General features: G+C 35.1%; 1 protein-coding gene across 1 annotated transcript in view; it reads left to right on the top strand.

Moving 5' to 3' along the window:
* The window catches only part of pde10a (phosphodiesterase 10A), a 174,518-nt gene extending 160,244 nt beyond the window's left edge, over nt 1-14,274 (top strand). The window contains exon 22 of the mRNA XM_073834265.1: nt 9,059-14,274. Coding sequence (XP_073690366.1) covers nt 9,059-9,179 — 121 coding nt within the window. The 3' untranslated portion in view covers nt 9,180-14,274. The remainder of the gene's footprint in view (nt 1-9,058) is intronic.
* Nucleotides 14,275-20,151: the final 5,877 nt, after the last annotated feature.

Consider the following 20,151-nt stretch of genomic DNA (forward strand, 5'->3'; position numbering starts at 1 on the left):
TCATCTGTCTTCGTAATTACTTTTATTAAGCAAATTGAACCAACAAAATAATATTTTGAAACCTGTTTGGCAAAAGAGATTCCTGGATGAGTCTTGTTCAAAACTGTTATAATCAGTGTTGGGGGTAACGCATTACAAGTAACGCAAGTTACGTAATAATATAACTTTTTCCAAGTAACTAGTAAAGTAACACATTACTTTTTAGTTGACAAGAAAATATATTATTATTCAAATAAGTAACGCCAGTTACTTTATCCCCCATTTATTAATTAAAAGCTCTCCTGTCCCTATGTTGAAAGAAATTGTGAGATTTGTAAGATGTTACTTTAGTTCTAGAATAAATGTAAACATGCATTAATTCATCTCACTCACTGAAAAAAACAGATACAGTCTTCCTCAAAATAAATAAAGACAGTGAAAATCAACGCAAACCTGCAATTACTAAATATGTTAAATAATACATATATCTGTTATGTATTTAATCCCATTTTATTAACCAATGTCTTTGCTGCCAACCTTCGATGATCCAATTCATCCATACTAATAAGCAAAAATTACTCATTTGTTTTTCTTTTTTTACTGCTGAAGTGTTGACATTTTTTCTTCTGCCGTCTACTGTACAGACGTGAATTTACTTTTCTCTAAGCCTGAGGCTTTTGGTGTGAAAAGGCTTTTACATTTGCCCAAAATAGTACTTTTTATAATAAAAACAAACAAGCAAGCCCTTCCCAGATTTAAAAAGTAACGCAAAAGTAACAGAATGCATTACTTTCCATAAAAAGTAACTAGTAATGTAATTAGTTACTTTTTTAGGGAGTAACTCAATATTGTAATGCATTACTTTTAAAAGTAACTTTCCCCAACACTGATTATAATCACTATATGCAGACCTGTGACCGAACATCAACTTTGTTGCATTACAGGCTAATGAGTTACTTTACTCAGTGCAGTGGTTCTCAACTGGTTTGGCAGTTGAATCAAACTTTCCTAAAGTCATTAAAGACTCAAAAATGAAAATTAGCTCATTATTTACTTACTTTCAAGGCATCATAGGTGTATATGACCTCCTTCTTTCAGACGAATGTAATCTGAGTTATATTAACAATTGTTCTGACTCCTTCAAGCTTTATAATGTAATAGGCGGGTGTTTCTCTTCATCAGTCCAAAACAAGTCCAATAAAGTGCATCCATCTATAATAAAAAGTGCCTCACATGGCTCCGGGGAGTGAATAAAGGCCTCCTGTAGTGAATCAATGCATTTTTGTAAGAAAAATATACATATTTAAAACATAATAATCACTTTTAATAAAGTAATAATAATCCCTTGTGCTAATAGTAATAGTGGAGAGATCAAAACAAAACAACGTTCACAAATTAGAAGTACAAAGTGAGGATTTGTAAAGAAAAATGACAGAGGATTTTGATATAAGCCAAAAGGAGACTGGTTTTCTTTTGCTGAAGTCAGGAAACTTTGCTTTCTTTGCTCCTGTAAATAAACATTGGTTTTATTATTGATATATGCACTTTATTGGAATTGTTTTGGATTAAGAGAAACACCCAAACATTGTATTATAAAGCTTTAAGGAGCCAGAACAATTTTAATATAACTCCGATTGTATTCGTCTGAAAGAAGTAAGTCAAATACACCTAGGATGCCTTGAGGGTGAGTAAATAATGGGCTAATTTTTTCATTTGTGGATGGATGAACTAACCCTTTAAGCTGTATATACATTAACTCTGCTTTTAAAAACCAATCAAATATATTTAACAAACACAAGTACCATCCCAGTTTCCTTAACATAGACATAAATTGTAAAAATATGACTAACTCTGATGAATAAACAGTATAATGTATAGCTATTACATAGCAGTCCCAAACTAGCTTTTGTTAATACTGTAAAGGTGGTAAGTCATTTAAAAATGAACAAAAATAACACAAAAAAAGAAGTGGCATTTTGGGGTTATGGAAACAATAGTTACCATGGTACAGTAAATACACAAAACTAACATGAACTGTTATGAAGCATATGAAAACTACTCCTGATGAATAGTATTGAACATCTATAACTGCATGCAAACGCTTCTCAGCTAAAGTACCAGTTATGTAGTTTATTGGTGCTTTTTACTAATTCCATTACTAACTAATAACATAACTAAGACGTTGCATTCGGTTGTTTGTTTTGCTCTTTATTTATAATGGAGTGATATACAGTGTACACCGCTGCATTTGTGTGTGCAAACTACTAGACGTTGTTAACATGTCTTAGCATGTTGCTAGCAAGTTTTAGATAGATAGATACAGTTGAATAAGTAAGGAATAATTGACGACGGGCCGTAGAAATAATGCACACCCGAGGTGGTGATGCGGTGTGCATTATTTTCGTAGAATTCTACGGCCCGAAGTCAATTATTACACTTATACTACAGTTACCACACCTCAAGACATCGATCAAATTATATATTTGAAGACATTCGTCTGTTTTTTATCCTTAAAATGCTATCGTGAGTAGGATTAATTTCTTACGCAGCTCATAAAACAGCTTTGTTGCTAGTTCCAAAACGTCATTTAAGACCTAGTAACGACGCTTGAGCCGTTGATAGCAAACTAATGCAGTTAATAATGAAGTTTAGACAGACCGACAGACAAGCAGATGGACAGAAAGAGTGAGGGAGAGAGAATAAGTGCATGAATTACCTCTCTCAAGTCTGTGTGTCTCTCAAAGGTGACTGGCAGCATCGTCTCTACTAACAGTTAAACATTAAGTCCATTTTCTTCAAGACCATGCCGTTGTTACCTCGCTTGTGAGAACTGTCATGTCGTTTTTAAGTTGTTAATCGTCAGAGCAGCGCTAACAGCATTAGCGTGTATGTTAACGTGAGTGCTAACTAGGGCTGCACGATACATCATTTCAGCATCGTCATCGCGATGTAAGCATGCGCGATAGTCACATCGCGGCAGTCACGATGCTGGGCAAAATAAAAATAAAAGTGTGTGTGTCTGATTTAAAATTTTACTTTCTATATTTCTAAACTTTCTATTCACGGATCTATATTTGTCTAATATAAAGTAATTAACTCATATTTAAGGGTTCTTTAAAAACTACAAAGCACACATTGCTTCACCTACTTCATGCATGCAGTCTCTGCGTGCGCACATATCTTTGGTGCGCATGACGAACTGAGCGCGGGACGGGAGAAAAGCGCCGAAATGGAAGATTTGGTCGCAAAAAGAAACGCAACGTCGGTCGTATGGAAGTATTCTGGATACAAAAACGATGATGCTGACCAAAAACAGGTGCTTTGTCGGGAGTGCCTGGCAGTTGTTGCCACAACTCGCGGAAACACTACGAATTTGTTTGACCATTTAAGTCGGCACCACAAAGCACTGTATGACAAATGCAAAGCCAGATCAGATTGCCGCCCAAAGCAAAAAACTATTTCGGATGCGTTTGCCAGTGTGACGCCTTACGAGAAGGGCTCTAAGCGACAGAAAGATGTCACTGATGCTATTACATGTCACCTTGCGAAAGACATGGTACCAATAAACACGGTCACCAAGCAGTGTTTTACAAACATGATCCGCTCGCTTGACAAGCCTTATGTTACTGTATGTATGGAGTTATTTATGTGCCAAAATTAAACAAACAAATACAGCATTTTGCAAACAAACACAATCTGCTTTACAAAGAAAAAAATCGACTTTCAAAACAAACAAAACGTACTATGCACAAACACAAGTCAATTTGAGAGAAAATGCAGAGGTATAACAAATATATGCATTGTGTGTTGCAAATATGTATATTTTTTGTGAGGAAAACTTGGTTTCTCACACGTGTACAGACAGATTTTCTCACAAATGTGTCCATATCTTCTCACAAATGCAATTGAGCAACTTCCTCTTGCAAAACAGCAGATGGCGCTATCGTTCAATTTACGCTATTTTCCCAAGACCTCGAACGTGTTTATATGGTTTACCCGTGTTGGCTAGAAGGTATACATCTCTGACCGGAAGATAACAATTAAATTAATTTTCCTACCTATTAGATTGTGTTTTTTTGAATGTCTACACCTACCCCAACCCTAAACTTAGCCCTTACTATAATACAAAAACAGTATTATTGTTGTACAGTGTGATAATAATAACGTCAGATTGATGTGTGCATGCCCAGCTGCGAATCCTGCCTGCCTTCTAGCAAAAACCGGTTTACTCTTATGTCCCAGAGGAATATGACAGGGGAACAGGTGAGTTTCTGCCTTATTATATTTATAATTAAACATTTGATGTTTTCACAATGCTGACTCTACCACGTTGTCAGTGAAATTCAAAATATCTCCTTTAAAGTGGTTAACGCTACTGATCAGTTAATGGCTTGGCATGCTAAACATTTAAGCTAGGCCTTTTTAACATTTATCAGTTCTCCGAACCTATGCTGGATCGCGGGATATAAAAAATAAAGCTACTTTTATGTCATTTGTCCATATACGATTTTTTGTTGCTGCACAGAACATTTAGCAGGTAACACTTTGCAATAACAGTACATGAATTATCATGCATTAATTTGTGAATTAGTAATTTCTTGACTATGAACTAATGATTAGTTAAGACATGTATTAATCAAGAACTAATGAAGAACTAACGTAACTACGACCTGAGTCATATGAATTACTGCATGAATGCAATAGCCTACTGCTAGAAGATATTTTGAATTTCACTGACATTGTGGTGGAGTCAGCATTGTGAAAACATCAAATGTTTAATTATAAATAGTAAGGAAGAAACTCACCTGTTCCCCTCTCATTATCCTCTGGGAAATAAGGGTAAACGGTGTTTTTTTTAACGTTGTTATTATTATCACACTGTACAACAATAATACTGTTTTTATATTATAGTAAGGGCTAAGTTTAGGGTTGGGGTAGGTGTAGACATAAAAAAAAAAACACAATCTAATAGGTAGAAAAATTAATTTAATTGTTAGTCCGGTCGGAGATGTATACCTTCTAGCCAACACAGGTAAACCATATAAACACGTTGTTCGAGGTCTTGGGAGAATAGAGTAAATTGAACAATAGCGCCATCTGCTGTTTTGCAAGAGGAAGTTGCTCAATTGCATTTGTGAGAAGATATGGACGCATTTGTGAGAAAATCTGTCTGTACACATGTGAGAAACCAAGTTTTCCTCACAAAAAGTATACATATTTGCAACACACAATGCATATATTTGTTATACCTCTGCATTTTCTCTCAAATTGACTTGTGTTTGTGCATAGTACTTTTTGTTTGTTTGAAAGTCGATTTTTTCTTTGCAAAGCAGATTGTGTTTGTTTGCAAAACACTGTATTTGTTTGTTTAATTTTGGCACATAAATAACTCCATATGTATGCCGTCACGCACTTATTTTTCTCAAATTGCCATCCTAGAGCTGTACAACAAATGCAAGGCACAAGTGGAATATCATGTAGCCGCTTCAATGAGTAAATTAATGCATACAGAAGCACCAAATTGGTGTATTTGAATATTTACTTTATGCAACAGTTCTGAGAAAGAAGCCAATTTTTTTATAGAGTTGTTGAAAAGTTTAATCTTTTGTTAGCTGATGAGCAACACTTGTTTTACTTTGGCTAAACAAAGTATGCAAAACTAAAAAAAAAAGAATCTTCTGACATTTTTTTTTTAATTTTGTGACAAAATATATTTACTAATCTGTTTTCAAAAAAGTTGTTGTTGAATAAAATGTTAAATTACTTATTTTGTCACTCATGTTAATTCCATAATGTGACAATGAAGTGTCCTCTTTTCATTCTCAAAATGAGTTCCCTTTCATCAGGGTAAAAGCAACATTCATTATTAATTTCATAACATATTAGAGCCTTGATTTGCCTGAATTGACAGTGAATAAGGTGAGTCAAACTGTTTATGAAACAACCCTTTAAAAAGTATTTTATTTCAGGGTTTTGATTATACTTTTACATTTTTTTTATTCTTTGAAAATGCTTACAAAATTATCCCAATTATTTTTGAATTATTATTTGATTTTTAAGCAGTTCAAAACACCTGATGAACATAAATTAATTTGTACACATCGCAATATATATCGCAGGAAAAAAATATATTGCAATGTAATTTTTTCCCAATATCATGTAGCCCTAGTGCTAACTGTATGTGTGTGCGTCTGTGAGGGAGCGAGAAATAGAGTTTGTGCTTTCCGTACATAATAAAACGTAATATTGTGGAAAAATCGTGGACATAATCTGTCGTTTTTATCCTGTTGTTTACCGTATTTATTAGTTTGGCCAGTGTCATTGTGGGTTTTGGTTATTTTGCTGTTTTGGGCTGTAAGGACCTTTGAAATAACTGAAATGTGTGGCGAAGTGATATAGACATGTAATGCAGTCAAAAGCTGCCTGGAACTACGTTCGCCGTGCGTTTCCCTGAAAATAATGCACACCTCTAGAACGTTCGCCAGCCAATCAGATTCAAGCATTCAACGGCCCTGTAGTATAACATGTTTTTAAAAAACTGTTCAAAAGTTTACATACACTTGATTCTTAATACTGTATTGTTACCTGAATGATCCACAGCTGTTTTTTTTTTGTTTTGTTTGTTTGTTTAGTGATAGTTGTTCATGAGTCCCTTGTTTGTCCTAACCAGTTAAACTGCCTGCTGTTCTTCAGAAAAATCCTTCAGGTCCAATAAATTCTTTAGTTTTTCAGCATTTTTTGTGTATTTAAACCCTTTCCAACAATGACTGTGTGATTTTGAGATCCATCTTTTCACACTGAGGACAACTGAGGGACTCATATGCAACTATTACAGAAGGTTCAAACACTCACTGCTCCAGAAGGAAACACAACTATTACTATTAACTAATAACTATTAACTTTTTTTTTTTTTTTTTGGTAGGGCCAGTGAAAATTTTGGCAGGGCAAGTAAAAATCTGAACCACTGGCCCGATCGGGCCAGTAGAAAAAATCCTTAGCGTTGAACCCTGATAATTAATGCTTAATGCTCAGGTCACATTAACAGACTTCCGTTATGTAGCCGTTGTGTTAGTTCTGATGTAAGAACGGGTTCATGCATCTGAACTTCTTCCTCTAGCTGTGTCCCTAAACTGGTCGAAAGCTTGCGAGCCTCTGTGACCTTGATCTGTGGGGAATGCAAACACAGTTGACGGCGCAATTTGAAAAGCCGTGCCACTGCGTCAGCACCAGGTTTCCAACTGGAATGTGTGGGCAGCCGGCCCAGACGCTCCGGAGCCCTGGTCATTGTGAGATCAGAGAGGGACCAATAAATGACATCAACCTCACTAATTGAAAGAGAGAGTCTAATAGGCAACAATTTTCACCCTCCGGTTTTGGCCTGCTTGCTACATAAATGGAACAAAAAGGGCAGACCTAAAAAAATGAAAAAAGGCCAAATTGAGTTTGACCACCTCCTTTCTTCCTGTCTGGGTCAGATCGCCCTGACAGTATTGCTTCTGTTACTCTAGTGACAGCCTTCAAGTTGCATTCCTCGGGTTGTAACAACAAATTGAAATAAATCAATAATGAAAATAGTCACAAAAAGTGAGTTACTTGGATTCATTATAAAATATTTTAAATAAAAATATGAGAATTATATATATATATAAATAAGCTGTCAATTTTCTTTTGAAGAAACACTTGTTGGCTACTTGCCAGTTTTTTTTTTTTTTTTTGTTTTTTTTTTTATGAATTCACACACAGGTACAATTTATATTGTATCTGAAAATAATTATTTAAACTATTCAACCATAATGCATTTTTAAGATTTTAAAGGAAACTTTATTTTAAAATGTATTTAAGTTGCTATATCTTTTCTAACTGATCTGAACTGGGAAAAATCCCATAGACTTACATTGACGGAATGCTCAAATGAGCCAACACTATTCAAACTCCAACTGTCGAAATTCCCAGAATCCCTTGAGACTAAGACAAGCTTCCCTTCTATGTACTATATTTCTAATCCATTCAAACTAATTTGTGAATCATGCTAGCAACTTGCTAATCATGCTAACAACATGCTAATATCATGCTAGAAACATACAACGTCAAAAACATGTTAGCAATTTTCTAAACATGCTAGTAACTTGCTAATCATGCTATAAACATGCTAATCATGCTAAAAACATGTTAGCAACATGTTAACACCCTGCTAATCATGATCTATCTGACAGACTGTATTGCCTTTAATTCAAGACAAGTCATTCAAGACTTAAGCTTTAAAACAGCTTTAAACTTCAAACTATTTCAGACTGAAAACTATCAAACTGTGTAAACTTTTGAAACTTTCGGGTTCGGCTTTCTCAAGCCAACTTTTATCTAGTTACAATTTGAAATTACTGTTTTCTGTTTTAATATATTTTAAAATGCTATTTATTAAAATGCTATAGTAATGAATTGTCATCATTACTCCAGTCTTCAGTGTCACATGATCCTTCAAAAATTCTTCTAATATAGACCTTTTCCCTGAGTAAACGATGAGCGCTGCCATTACGAATTCTAACGTCAGATTGATGTTCCGGTTTCCATAGGAACCCATTCAAATAGCGTCCATCTGTTTTTAATGTAGCTAACGTCCGCTGCTTCGTGTCATCTACACACTCATTAAAGTGAGGCACTGACAAATGACGGTCATTGCGACATTGCCAAGTGATGGCGCTATGGAGCCATGTGCTTTTTAAAAACATTTTAATAGGTTTAACATTAGTTTATTAGCTCGGAATTTACCCTAATTTGACTAGAAACAATGCAGACCGGAAATGCAAAGCATTCTTTCAGTTAAGAGTCGGACTTACTTCCGTGTTCAGGAAAAACGTCTATACTGATTTGCTGCTCGAGAAACATTTCCGATTATAATGCAATGTTGAAAAAAAAACATACAGAAACACAGTTTTTATGTCCAGATGCAGAAATGTGACAGCAACGCATGCTACTTATTAGAGGCTAACACTTAATTTGTGTGTTTTTTGCCTCATTTGAACTATGGACCAACTGTTGTGTTTTTGCTGGAATAATGTAAAGAGCTATCTGTGTGTTTCAGGGAAAACCTGTCCCAATGGGAACGAATCGTGCGAGGAGAGGACACCTCTGCGTGGCCTTCCACTGAAGAGGCCGAACTGAGCGAGACATCAGACAGCGGACCAGTGAAAGTGGACAACTGAATCTGTGGCACCTGTCCCACAGCACCACCTACACCCTGCCAGAGATACTGGACTTCCTGTGGACAGTCCCACTTCCTGCAGAGACAGGAGGAAGCGCAGAGGGCAGGCGGGGAAGGATACATTCAGAAAATAAACAAAACATAATGTTACCTCAGTGGGTGACGGAGGCGTACACTCTAATGACATCAGGGCTCCCTCGTTGAAGGCTGGGACTCAAGTCCACTCTGTGTGGGATCACTTCAGCAGAATGGAAGTGCTTTTCCGTAGGAGGTTGCTTCTGCGTCTTTTCGTTTAGGTGATTATGTTCAGTTTCAGTTTCTTTCGTGGTCTTACATTTGAAGAGGCCTTAAAAACGAACCCGAGTTACGATCTGGTTGGCTGACTCGTAACTAGAAAATGGTTCGTCTAGTTTAAAATGGTACTTTTTATCCTGCTGTGGTCAAAGTGTTGTACGCAAAGCTACTTGAGTGGATTTATTTTTTAAGATAGACAGAAAGAATGTTTAGTCGCAGTTAAGGTGCATGAGGCACGATAAACCTATCGCTCTGGTGAATCTGATGGATGTTTTATATAATATTTTGAGCAAAAATGTTTTGCAGTACTTGAACGAAGAAATACAGCCTATTCTGAGAGGAGTTGAAAACAAAAAAATCCCCTGCAGCGCGTCCTTCCAAAGCAAAGCGCTTTTGTGCTGGCATAAGTCTCACTCTGAACCTTACTGGAGTCACACACAAGTCACGGTGTTCCTCACTGAGATCTGCAGCATCTTCCAACCTGATACCATGTTTAACCCGTTGAGCGTTATTGACATTTAAAGGGGTCAAATGAGGAATCAAATGTTCTTGTTTTCATTGTACCATGAAAACAAATTGTACATTTTAAAACTCAAAACCATCTTCCTGAAGTTTATTGAAACTAGATTTCAAAAACGCCTCATTCAGGACCATTTTCTGAGGTCAGACTGCTTGCTTGCTTACAGTTACAGAGGTCAAAAGTTTACATCTCCCTTTCAGAATTTCCAAAATGTTAATTATTTGACCAAAATAAGAGGGATCATACAAAATGCATGTTATTGTTTATTCAATACTGACCTGAATAAGATATTTCACATGAAAGATGATTACATATAGTCCATAAGAGAAAATAATAGTTGAATTTATAAAAAAAAAAAAAAGACCCTGTTCCAAAGTTTACATCCCCTTGATTCTTAATACTGTGTTCTTGTCTGAATGACCCACAGCTGTGTTTTTTGTTTAGTGATAGTTGTTCATGAGTCCCTTGTTTGTCCTGAACAGTTAAACTGCCTGCTGTACTTCAGAAAAATCCTACAGGTCCCACAAATTGTTTGGTTTTCCAGCATTTTTGTGTATCTGAACCCTTTCCAGCAATGACTGTATGAATTTGAGATCTTTTAACACTAAGGACAACTGAGGGACTCATATGCAACTATTACAGAAGGTTCAAACGCTCACTGATGCCTCAGACGAAAAAACAATGCATTAAGAGCCTGGTGGTGAAAACTTTTCAACAGAATGGAGATGTGTACATTTTTCTTATTTTGCTTAAATATAATATTTTTTAATTTAGTACTGCACTTCAGAAATATACGTGTTTTCCAGAAGACAAAATAAGTAAAATGTACCCTGATATTCAATGCATGGTTTTTCCTTCTGAAGCATCAGTGAGTATTTGAACCTAGTGTAATAGTTGCATATGAGTCGCTCAGTTGTCCTCGGTGTAAAAAGTAGGATATCAAAAGCATATCATTGTTGGAAAGTGTTCAAATACACAAAAATGCTGGAAAATCAAAGAATTTGTGGGACCTGAAGGAGGACAAAGAAGGGACTCATGAACTATCACTAAACAAAAAAACAATACTGTGGATCATTCAAGTAAGAACAGTATTAAGTATTCTTTTTATCAATTCAACTATTTTCTCTTGTGGACTATATATAAACATCTTTTATGTGAAATATCTTATCCAGGTCAGTACTAAATAAACAATAGCATGCATTTTTTATGATCATTTTGCATTTTTGCACTATGCAGATTCTGAAAGGGAAATGCAAACTTTTAAACTGTAGATGTCACCTACATCACACCTATTAGATATTCAAAAAAAAAGTCTTAAAGAAACACAAACAAACAACCCTTTTTAATTATATGAAACGAACAGAGTGGATAAATGGTCTTGAAATACTAAATTATGACTTTACCAACATAATTCAACCAAAATTATGTCACCTCTTTACATCTTCACTATATAAGCTTGTGTGTGTACAAAGTAATTACTGAAGACTGAAAGACAGAAATGATGACTAAACAGACAGCATACATTTTTTTCATAAATTTTTACATGAGTGAGTTCAAATCTGTTTAAAAGAGAGAATGTAAACTTGATTGGTTGCTTGATTATGCAAATATTTAATATGGAACTATTTCTGGTTCTACTTTAGTTACTTTCCTCAAACAATCGTTTGTATTATTATTATTTTACGTACTACAACCCCTCCTAATCTGTAAATTGATACAAAACAAATGAATAAATAAATAAAACATAAATGACTGAACATGTAAGTAAATAAAAAGACACAAAATATGCATCAAAGACATTTATAAACAACTTATTTAAAAAAAAAAAAAAAGCTGCATACTCAAGTTACTTTAGTTGCTTTAAAGAGACAGTTTACCAAAAATGAAAATTCCATTGTTCTAATGCTGTATGATGGGCTTTCTTTTTCAGACCGCAAAAAAATAATAAAATAAAATAAAATAAATAAATCCTACTTACGCACATCCATATAATAGCAGTGAATAGCGACCAGCTTCAAACATTAAAGAAAAACATGTGAAAGTACCACAAAATGATCCAGTGTGCTGTAATTGCCAAGTGTTCTTAGGTCACACAATAGGATTTGGTAAAAAACAAACCGAAATTTAAATGATAATATTAGTAAACTTTCTGACTTGGTTTATTCTAAATAATGACTGAATTTTAATTTCTGAGTGACCTATCTTGTTTAACCATGTGGACAAACCCCCTCCAAATTTAAGAAAACAATTCTAGTGACCAATCCTACATTAGCAGCTGGTGCATCCACCATAAAACCAGACAAACTGTTCCTCTTTTCTAATGCAAGTCTATGAGAATCCTGAATGTTTGGATTCTTTAAAAGGAATTGGATAGAATCTTATAAAAAAAAAAAAAAATGTTTCCACAGCACTTAAAAATATCTAATAATGACAAGAGAAAGATAAACACATTATTTTCCCTTTAAGGCGAGACACTGCGGGTGAATAGGGTAAAAAATGTAACTAATAGTTATCACCTTACTTACCCAGTTGATTGATTACACTGATAATTGCAAACATTTTTTTGTATTACAAGTTTTCTAAAATGTTAGATTTAAATATGCAAATGAGGCATTATTTAATGAAATGTGCACTAATTTGCATGACTTTTAAGTACAAAAATCTAAACACTGAATGAAGTCAGTTTTTGACATATTAGAGTCTTTAGGGAATTTTAGGAATCTCATTTTGTCACTCCATAATTCAGAAAATACTTAGAACAGACGGAAAACAATACATTTAAATTTTGGGGTGAATAAAATGTTGTATAAAAATTATATATGAACAAATCCGTCTGTAAAAAAAACTTCAGAATATAGACAGGAATAAAAATGTAAAGTTGGGTTTGTGTAAGTGCTACTAAAGTAAAGATTTATGGCTCAGTGTAGGAGAAAACGGCATTTAAAAATATGTATTGTAATTGAAATCTATTGATACAAATAGACAAAGTGCTATAAAAGAAACTCTTAACAGTGTCTTTTGGTTGTTTTCCTTCCACTAGTCTGAAAAAAACACTTTATGAAAAACAAAAAGCCCAAAATCTCAAACTTGACAGGTGCATGAAAAAAGTGGTTTTGCCTGCAGTGTCTCCCCTTAAATAAACATATCCCAAATCAATAATAATTCACAGTCTTAAAAGAGTATAGTTCCTAGTTGTTACTTTAAACATTTCTTTACAAAAAAAGCAGCAGATGAATAATGCTTTGCAATGTCACACTTCTTTACCGCTTTAACCATTCTGCTGAAAACAGGATATTCTGTAAAGCTTGTCCGAGAAAGCCACATTAGCCAATGAGACGGAGCTTAGTGAAGGGGCAATTGAAAATACAGCTGACAATTGCTCTTTCTGGAGAGTAAGATTTATTTAATCTACATTAGAAGTTGTCAAATGCAGGCTAAGTTGCGACCAAACAAAACATTTTGCCATAATCAATATAATGCCTTTGTTTCAAATGGCTGAAATCACTTTTTTTTTGTATCTATAAGAGGCACCTGCAGTCCCTGCAGACAGTGATGGAGCTCTGACTGACTGATGGCCTTCTGTAAATACTGCAGGACTGATGAGTGAATGTAATCAATACTGTCACAAACTGCTTCAAGATGCCTGTTAGTTTTTAAGTGTACCAAAGGTGTACACCATCGGATATGGGAATGTTAAACATGGCTTCCAACGGTTGTGTCGGCATGCAACATGCACACTGTGTGTAGAGAGATTGAGTTTGGAGATGTAAGCTACATTCTAATGGTGCTATCTTAGGCAGTCATGCACTTTCTGATCCTGTGCGCATGCGAGCGTGTGTGTGTGTGTGTGTGTGTGTGTGTGTGTGTGTGTGTGTGTGTGTGTGCTGCAACCAACCCCATCTACTACGGAGTCAGAGTTGAGAGGATCTATTTAGCACCGCTCACCTCAGTCACCAAGATCATCCACAACCAATTGTCTTTCTCCTCATATGCACTATGTTTAGAGACTATTATTATTGTTATTAATATTATTGCTCCTATTATATTATTATTGCCACAATTATTGATTATTACCATTGTTATTTTGTTAATTAGAGTTAAATTTTAAATTAACTTATATTTTTTATACAAAGTTTAGCATTTTTGTTTTGTACAGAACAAATTGTACATTATGGAATAAAGCGAATGGTCATTTAGAGAAACTGCATACTGTTGCCCGAGATAAATGTCTCAACTCTAAATGTATGAGCAGTAATTACTTTTATTAAATATTTCTGACAAATTCAAATTGTGTGAGATTTATTCTGTGAATGTTTGTTTGTTTGTTTGCAATTCATCTATTTGCTATGCATTGAGGTCAAAAGTTTACACCCCCCTTTCAGAATCTGCAAAATGTTAACTATTTTAACAAAATAAGAGGGATCATACAAAATGCATGTTTTTTATTTAGTGGCCTGAATAAGGTATTTCACAAAAGACATTTACATATAGTACACAAGAGAAAATAATAGTTAAATGTATAAAAATGACAGATTAGTTAAACTGCCTGCTGTTCTTCAGAAAAGTCTTTCAGGTCCCACAATTTTATTTTATTTATTTTTTTTTTCAGCTTTTTTGTGTATTTGAATCCTTTCCAACAATGGCTGTAAGATCCTTTAAGAACTGAAGGACTCATATGCAACTATTACAGAAGGTTCATAGTAGCATATGAGTCCCTCAGTTGTTCTCAGTGTGAAAAGATGGATCTCAAAATCATACAGTCATTGCTGGAAAGGATTCAAATACAAAAAAAAAAAAAAAAGCATTTGTGGGACCTGAATGATTTTTCTAAAGAACAGTGGGCAGTTTGACTTTTCAGGACAAACAAGGGACTAAGTAATAAGAATCAACTTTTGAATGGGGTCATTTTTATAAATTCAACAATTATTTCATCTTGTAGAGTAAACATCTTCTATGTGAAACATCTTATTCAGGTCAGTACTAAATGAAAATGAATATGCATGTTGTATGATCCCTTTTATTTTGGTAAAATAATTAACATTTTGCAGATTCTGCAAGAGGTATATTAAAGTTTGTAGTAGTAGTCCACACAAATATTAGCCTGTTTGTTGCACTATTAAGCAATAAGTGGTAGTGTTTTGTCACACACAAATAAAGCTTTTACCTGAATATATTCCACAAGTCCAAATAGCTCATCTTAATTTTGAACATATATTTCTAGAATGAATACAGGTAAAGTGAGACATTTCAGCTTTTATAATCAACATTGAGTTTATAACTATTCAACTATTCAGAATGACACAAAAGTGTTTATTTCCCTTATATCAAGGTAACACAAAATGGTTTCTTAACACCGAGGTCTGTCATAACAACAGCAAGTGTGGGAAACATGGTAAGTGAAATGACAAAGCCATGTAAAATGATTAAACGAAAAATCATGTTAAGGTTATGAAACAGTGTTGCGACTGGTATTTTGCTATGGGACACAACAGTGATTCAGATTTTCCTAAAAGGGGAGGGTTAGTAGAACTGCTTGCGTAAAGAAACTGTTTGGAATCCAGCTGTGAGATAAACCACTAATCATCGTTGGAGCGCTGAAGCTGTGTGAAAAGTTCATTCTGAATCCTTTGCGTCTAGCGCCATCTATTGGGGGGGACTATAGCTCTACATTTAAACTTGAACTCAGAATTTGAAGTTTTTTCGTGGTGGAAACGGGCTTCCATAAAAAAAAAAAACAGTACAATTTTAACATTAATAGTAATAAAACAGAAAAGAAAAAAGACAAGACAAAAATCTATACATTTTAGCATTTTAAACATAAAAAGTGTTAAGAACTGTATGCAGTGTGGATTTCTGCAAATAATGCATAAATGCATAAATGTACATGAAAACACCCTTACAGGGAAGTTGAGAAACTGACAGAACAAAATTCATTAAAAAAATATTAGTTTTTGGTTCTGTGCAGCTGCCTATAACAGTGTTGGGGAAAGTTGCTATTAAAAGTAATGCAGCATTGCATTATTCACAAAAAAGTAACTAATTACGTTACTTGGTTACATTTTATGTAAAGTAATCGTAAATTTTAACTTGCTTGTTTGGTTTTTAATATAAAAGGTACTATTTTTGGCAGATTTAATAGTAAAATGAATAAGCCTCATGTTAGAGGAAAAGTAAAATTACGTCTGTACAGTAGAACCCAGGAAAAGAAAGTTCAACACTCTTCAGCAATTAAAAAAAAAAATCTAAAGACATTTTTGCTTATTAGTATAGTTGAATTTGATCAATGAAGGTCAGCAGCAAAAACACTGGTTTATAAAATGGGACTAAATACATGAAGAATATTTGTGTTATTTAACATTTAATTATTGCACGTTTGCATTATATTCTGAGAATGAACATTCTTATCTTAGTCTTATTTTACTAATGTGGTTGTACTGGTTTGTAGTGCAAACATTTTTACCATTTATTGCACGTTGTTATTATTTTTGTTATTTCCTTATATAGTGGATAATTAACCAGAAGTGTCACTCATAGACTTACTACTGCATTGAAGAAAAAGGTAGAAAATGTGAATATTAATTAGTCATAAACACTGAAATTAATGTTCACCATTGTTTCCCTAATGTAAAGAATGAAACTTTTTTTGTTCTAGTTGTACTAAACAAACTTTTTCTTTATGCCTGAAGCGTCTCTATTTTGTTTCAAGTTTGAATCAGCCTTTCTTAGCATTGAACGTAAACAATGTCACTGAACTGATTGAAACTCGCATCTTTTGCTGATTATTGCTGCTGAAAATGGTCAGTTATTGTCACGTTTTGGGCTGTACTAATTGGTCGAACCGGGAAAAACATTACTACTATACTACTATAGTACTATACACTCCCAAAACTTATAACAAATCAAGGAGAAGAGTGCAAGAAACTGAGGAACAAAAGTCAATTGTGGTTGCCCAAACTTTTTCTTATTTCCAATCGAATAGGTGAAATATTAGGCTATGTCTTTATCCAGCGAATACTGCTTGAACGCATCTTTACAACCTATTAACTTTAGTTTGTCAAAATACTGCATCCCTTTCTGCTTACTAAGTCCTTCTCCATATATGATTCAGCAGCTTCCTCACATGTCTCCCACCCATGTACTGACCAGGCTCAGGCCTGCTTAACTTCAGTGAGGAACCAGAATCTAGCTAATGCATGCAACAGTTGAAATTGGTTGCTTTACCTTAATAAAGCTGCTCTAATAGAGGGGTAGCACATCCTGACAGGCTCAATAAGGCCAGCAGAATGCGCTACCACCTCCCTAGTGAGGTCAAATTCATAATTAAGGAGGGGAATTCATGACCACAGAAGGTCACCCTGCTGAAAAGAACAGTATGCTGGTTAGGTATGTTTTGGTGCTGGGATGCTGGCAGAGGTGGAAAGAGTAATAAAATATGCTACTCAAGTAAAAGTACTGTTACTTCAATGAAATTTTACTCAAGTACAAGTAAAAGTACTGGTCAAAAAATCTACTCAAGTAAAAGTAAAAAGTAACTCATTTAAATTTTACTCTTTTTGAATAGCAGGGGTGGGTGGGGGATTCTAGTGTTATTCAAAAAAGACAAGGGGATATAAATCTCAACCTGGTTGTTTTTAATTGAGGAAACAACTTTACAAATTAACGTGCAATAAAAACAAATAAAAAGATACAATAAAAAAATTAAATAACCATATAAAACATTTATGGAAATTTTAGTGCAAATGATCCCATAAACATCACAACCACTGAATGTGGCATAAACTGTGGATTCAGTAGAGCAGGGGTTCCCAACCTTTTTTACTCCAGGGCCCCCCTCCTTCTCTGGTCAATTTTGCAAGGCCCCCCTATGCCTGACATGTCCTCTTATCTTATTTACTTCCACAGTAAAGAGAAAAGTACTTATTTTAAAATCTTTTTTATTAACCAAAACATTTGTTTTGCCGTATTATTATTCTACTGCATGTTATATATATATAAAAAAAAAAATTCAAACTTTAAATTAAAACTTTAAATATACCTAATAACCTTTAAAGAAAACCTCTGCTAAATTCTAATTTATATATAAAATTATATATACAGATTTTAAGCTCCTGAATTCCTTACTAAATACATTCTTTACAACTTCAGAGTACTTTTTCTTAAATAAGTGAACCTGCCTTACCAAACAGGACAGGGAGATGCCAAAAGACCACTAAACCTATGAACTTGACTGACTGAATATCTACTGTTTGTATCCATTAAAAAATTAACATACGAATTCAAACTACAGCAAATACATTCTAAATCTTTTGAAACGCATCGATGTGAAGATTCGACAAAGACAGGATCAGTGAACTGTCAGTGCGCGCCTGATGCTCATAAACACCGAGCCTCACTCCTCTTCTATGGGTGAGCATCCATTATAAAACACTCACAGGACAATCATTTGGACAACTAGGCAAATGTTTTGAAATTTCACGCAAAAATACGATAGGGATCACAGCCCCGAGAGCGTGCATAGTTTGTGAATCAACAGCGCACTTATGCGTGCCTAATGTACGACTCTGATATACACGAGTGTTATACATTAGGCACGCGCAAGTTTGTTATTACCTTAAAGGAGAACTCCGGTGTGATATTGACCTAAAGTGTATTGAATCATGATACCGAGTGTGAACGTACCTTGCATATCTCATCTCGGTTTGTGTCCAGCTGTCCGAAATCTGGGGTCAGTTAGCCGATGCTCACAACAGGCTGTCAATGAAAGTCAACAGGGCATCGGAATAGCCATGTAAATAAATCACTGTTTTACGCCATTTACGAGGCACAAAGTAGCTCCACACTTCATTGGTAGACTTCCAAGGGCCCTGACATTTAAAACGAGACATTGAGAACTCAGAAAAAGCACCGGTAGTTTATTTACAAGTAGATTTATACAGACATGTTCCACCAGGAACAGACCGGTCACCGCCATCTTAAATGTAGTCACGATAAGTCGAGTGTCGAGCACGAAGGAAACTACAACCTGATACGTTGATAACCTGATAAATTCCTTGGTGCTCGACACTCGACTTATCGTGACTAAGTTCAGGATGGCGGCTACCGGATTTTCTTTCCCAGGTACTGTCTGTATAAATCTTCTTGTAAATAAACTACCGGTGCTTTTTCTGAGTTCTCAATGTCTCGTTTTAAATGTCAGGGCCCTTGGAAGTCTACCAATGAAGTGTGGAGCTACTTTGTGTCTCGTAAATGGCGTAAAACAGTGATTTATTTACATGGCTATTCCGATGCCCTGTTGACTTTCATTGACAACCTGTTGTGAGCATCGGCTAACTGACCCCAGATTTCGGACAGCTGGACACAAACCGAGATGAGATATGCAAGGTACGTTCACACTCGGTATCATGATTCAATACACTTTAGGTCAATATCACACCGGAGTTCTCCTTTAACATTAGCACGACGGTTTGCTTCATGCATGCAGCCGAGAGATGTAACTCTGCAAAACTGTGCCTTGTCCGTTTCCATCTTTCTTGAGTTAGCGCGCTGCGTTTGTTCTGCCGCTCATCAAGCAATCAGTAGTTTCCGGTGCGCGATCTCCTCCTTCACTCCACGCACATTTTTTTTAAATTTTTTTTACTCAGTAACGGATAATATTTTAAATGTAGTTAAGTACAATACTTAAATCAAAACGTACTTAAGTAAAAGTAAAATTACAAAATTTAAAAGTTACTTTAAAAAGTAGAAGTACACAAAAAACCTACTCAATTACAGTAACGCGAGTAAATGCAATTCGTTACTTTCCACCTCTGGATGCTGGTTTCAGCTGGTTTATGCTGGCCATTTGCTGGTTAAAGCTGGTCCTTAGCTGGTTAATGCTGGTCCTTTGCTGGTTTATGCTGGTCATGTTGCTGGTCAAGGACCAGGATAAACCAGCAAGGGACCAGCATAAACCAGCTAAAACCAGCATCCCAGCACCAAAACATAACTAACCAGCATATGCTGTTTTTATTCAGCAGGGCAGGAGGCCAGTTTATTGCCTCATCTGAAGGACGCCTCTTTTTTACAGGGGCCGGATTAAGGTTTCATCAAACATTTGCTACTTTTCACGGTCCGGAGTCTCTCTTGTTATACTAGGACATTTGAACCCATGAGCACATGT

Source organism: Garra rufa, chromosome 2 (assembly GCF_049309525.1).
Source record: "Garra rufa chromosome 2, GarRuf1.0, whole genome shotgun sequence".
NCBI lineage: Eukaryota > Metazoa > Chordata > Actinopteri > Cypriniformes > Cyprinidae > Garra > Garra rufa.